The 4,398-nt window shown below is 33.6% G+C and overlaps 1 protein-coding gene across 1 annotated transcript; it reads right to left on the bottom strand.

Annotated features, from left to right (window-relative positions):
- Nucleotides 1-1,401: 1,401 nt before the first annotated feature.
- LOC141666091 (uncharacterized) lies at nt 1,402-2,130 on the bottom strand. The gene has a single exon (XM_074472079.1). The coding sequence runs from the start codon at nt 2,128-2,130 to the stop codon at nt 1,402-1,404; it is 729 nt and encodes a 242-aa protein (XP_074328180.1).
- Nucleotides 2,131-4,398: the final 2,268 nt, after the last annotated feature.

The following is a 4,398-nucleotide window of genomic DNA, read 5'->3' as shown; positions in this document are numbered from 1 at the left end:
CTTTTCACTCTTGTAATCCAACTTTATTCTTAGCTCATCATCGACGTGCGCATAAGCTATGCTTCCAAAAACTCTTAAGTGAGCAATAGATGGTCTCTTTCCTTTCCATGCTTGTTACGGAGTTATGTCTTTAACACATCTCGTGGGACATCTATTTGACAAGTAGATGGCACAATCTACCGCTTCGGCCCAAAATTCCTTAGGCATATTCTTGCTCTTTAGCATGCTTCGAGCCATGTTAAGAATGCTCCTATTTTTTCTTTCGGTGATTCCATTTTGTTGCGGTGATCTTGGAACCGTTGCGGGTCGTCTAATACCATGAGCTTCACAAAATTGCAAGAACTCCTTTGAATTGAATTCACCTCCTCGATCCGAACGAATGGCTTTTATTTGATACTTGGTCTCTTTTTCAACTTGGGCTTTGAACTTTTTGAAGCATTCAAAAACTTGAGACTTCTCTTTGAGAAAGTACACCCATGTCTTGCGGCTAAAATCATCAATGAATAACAAGAAATAGCGATTCTTACTAAAAGATGGAGGATTAAAAGGCCCACATACATCGGAGTGAATGAGTTCAAGTGGCTCATTTGCTCTTGACATAGATTCCTTTGGAAAGCTCTTTCTTGATTGTTTTCCGAAAAGACATCCTTCACAAATTTGGTTTGGATGGTTGATGTGAGGCAATCCATTCACCATATGCTTTTTTGATAGTGAATTTAGTCCATCAAAGTTCAAGTTCCCAAACCTAAGATGCCAAAGCCAAGAAGAATCTCCAATACAAGCCTTAAGACATTTTGCAACATCATTTTGAATTTTGAGAATAAATATACGATTCTTGGTCATAGGCACCTTTGCAATTAAATTATCATTAGAATCTCTCAAATTGAGAAATCCATCTTTCATGGTGATGGTATAGCCTTTCTCCATTAGTTGCCCCAAACTCAAGATATTATTTTTCATGCTAGGCACATAATAAACACTTGAAATAAAATTATGATCTCCATTTTTCAAGTGAATTAAGATGTTACCTTTGCCTTTGATGGGCACTCCCGAAGAGTCTCCAAAAGTGACTTTTCCATTCACTTTCTCATCAAGATCCACGAACAAATTTTTATTGCCACACATATGATAACTTGCGCCGCTATCAAGATACCACAAATTATCTTCAAAATTTACTTCTCCTTTATGCGCTAGAAGCAAAGTGGGCTCATCAACATTGCCTTTATCTTCAACAAAATTAGCTTTCTCCTCCACTTGATTTTTTGAAACGTGACACTCGGAAGCATAATGACCAAATTTTTGACAATTATAGCATTTAACATTTGACTTGCCATACCTTGGTGTAACTCTTCCTCTTCCACGGCCTCTTGAATTTCTTGTCTCGTACAATCTTTCATACTTTTAACTTTCCTCCCTTTGTTGGCCACGACCTCTTCCTTGTCCATATAGAAATCCTCTTCCACGTCCTTGTCCAAGACCTCTTTGGCTCCTCATATACCTTCCATTATTATCTTTAAAAGATAACTTTGATTGTAAGGCTTGTTCAATTGGCTCCTTCTTTAACATTTTTTCTTCATGGGCTTGTAATGATCCCATAAGCTCATCAATAGTCATTTTATCTATATCTTTAGAGTCAAGTGAACGAAGAACTTTTTCAATAACACGAACATCACTTACCTCTTCTCCATTGCTTTTCATTTGATTGACAATGGTCAAGACCCTTGAAAAATAATCCGAGATTGATTCGGATTCCTTCATTCGCAAAGCCTCAAACTCGCCACGAAGTGTTTGTAGCCGAACTCTCTTTACTTTAGCATCGCCACTAAAAGAAGATTTGAGAGTATCCCAAACTTTCTTTGACGTTGTTGCGGAAGCCACTTTTTGTAACATAGAATCATCCAAACATTGATGAATGATCATGATCACCTTTTGATCCTTCTTTCTCTGGGCTTGAAGTTGATCTTTTTGAACTTGATTCAAATTTGCTTCATTTTCGGGCACCTCCAATCCTTTCTCCACAATTTCCCACACATCATTTACTCCAAGGATCGCCTTCATACGAATGCACCAATTCTCATAATTATCTTTGGTGAATTTTGGCATTTGCCATTGAGACATTCTATTTGCCATGATCTCCTTCTTCTTTACACCACACAAGCCTTCTTTGAAGACAAGTAGAAGTAGAACCTTTGGCTCTTGATACCACTTTGTTGGAAGAAAGGATCTCACTCAAACTCACACAAGACAATTTAGGAGAAGAAATGTATTACTTGAAAAATTACTTGATTACAAATGACTTGGTACAAGGCTTTATATAGGACTCCATAGAAAGATCTAGATAACTCTTAGACTCCAATAGACATCACTTGACCAAGATACATGTATCTAGAGATTACATGTACCTACACCAATACATTGAACATAGAAAAATACTAATACATGTACCAAGATTATTCTAGAGACTCCCACACAATTCTATTATTTTAATAGTCAAAAATATATTATTTATTTTTAACAAGCGAAAATAACAAAAAGATAATCAGGCTATAGATAACTCAACATAATCAAATACAATAAACATTAGTAGATGAACTCAGTTAAGAGCACAATAATACCTGATGAGATTTATAAAATCCTAATTCAACTCAATTTGTAAAACCCAATTGATTTGAATCCCCCAATCAAACCCTAATTGAGATATGGGCTTGCAAATCTTAAATCACTAAATCTTGAAGCACCAAATATTGAAGATCCATTTATGAAGTTACTACAAGAATCCAATTTTACAGAACCCCTATAATTTGAAGACTTAAATAATGTTTTTGAGAGAGAAATGGCTATGGTTTGGAAAGTGAAAGAGCGTAAGCATCTGTGTATGTTTTTTCTCGATTTGTTTGATGTCCTAGTCTAAAAACAAGCGGAAACTTTGTCGGTTCCTAAAAGTTTTAGTGTCCGTCTTTTTCATTCATTTCCGCATATATATACTGGGTTAAAAGATAGGAGTTAGGAACCTAAAAGCAAAGCCACTACGAAATAGCTAGCTCCTCGACAAAACAAATAGCTGTAGATATTAATTTTTTTTGTATAAATTATTTATTAAAATATAATGTTTTTTTATACAATTTTGGGTAACACCATGTTTACTCTACCACAACGTCAAAAAATGAAGTATTGCAATAGACATAATTTTAAGAGCTACCGTAACGTTTTTCATCGCAACGCTAAGATGATGTGTTGCAATAGGCCATCTATGGTGTAGTGGAACATGAAGTGTGAATTGTAAACTTGGCACTAGCTTTAAACCATCTATTTAAAGTTCATGTAAAGTACACACATGAATATATATATTTGAATATGTGGATAACTCTATCAATGAAATTAAAGCCAAAAACACTATTCAACTAGTTATGCAAAATGATACAAATAACATGTCTACTTCCAAACTATTAAAGGCAAAAAGACCTAACATATTTTGGATATCTTATGCAACTCACACTCTCAATCTTATTCTCGAACAAATATGTATTTGTCACTATACTTTTAGACTATTAAATGTTATATGAGGAAATTTTGTTGTAGCATTTTAAATTGTTTCAGCATATGACATATATATATTTTTTACATTTTTTGCATAGATTATTCAGAGGATTTAATATAGTTTTAACGACAGGTTTTCAATAGTTTTGTACATGTTTTTGTTACAGTTTTTCATATTTTTCCGGAGATTAAAATGTATTTATACGATATTTTTAGCAGATTTTAATTATTTTCTACTACACTTGATTAGTAGGCTTTTCTTTAGATTTTAACAACTTTTGGTTGTTGTTTTTCAGCAGATTTTTACTTGTTCATGCTCCAAATTTTTAGTTTTTAGCATATATTACATGTGTTTTTGTAGCATTTTTATATATGTTCCTGCCGTAGTTTGTTCAATTGTTTGAGCAAATATTTTTTTTCTCTTATTCTTTCTGTAGAACTCAAAATTTCAAGCAATAATTGGAGGAACGAACGAACTCACCATTTTAATCTATGTACATCACAAGACGTAAGAATTATTGAGAAAATTTATTAAAAGAAGAGATATGGTAAGGACAGGCGTCACCAAATTTGCTAGTTTATTTCTTTGAATATAGAGCATGATTGAAAAAGAAGAAAACTTAAAATTTATGTTAGCAAGTTGAGAATAAAGGGATTGTGAGTGGTTTCTTTCTAAAACATGTACTAAATCATGTCAAACAATGGTTTATCAATTATTTTAGAGTAACATGAAATATTGTGCTGATATTTTCAAGCTTTTAGTAAGAGTTCTTAGGCCTGTTGATGGATAATATTATCAGTCCATGCCTTGGGAGGTATGGGAGCAATTAATGAGGCAAAAAATGAAATTAATTTTGTTTT

The sequence above is a fragment of the Apium graveolens genome, chromosome 6, assembly GCF_009905375.1.
Source record: "Apium graveolens cultivar Ventura chromosome 6, ASM990537v1, whole genome shotgun sequence".
Lineage (NCBI taxonomy): Eukaryota > Viridiplantae > Streptophyta > Magnoliopsida > Apiales > Apiaceae > Apium > Apium graveolens.
The sequence above is the reverse complement of the archived record's forward strand: the minus strand, read 5'-3'. Positions and strand labels throughout refer to the sequence as shown.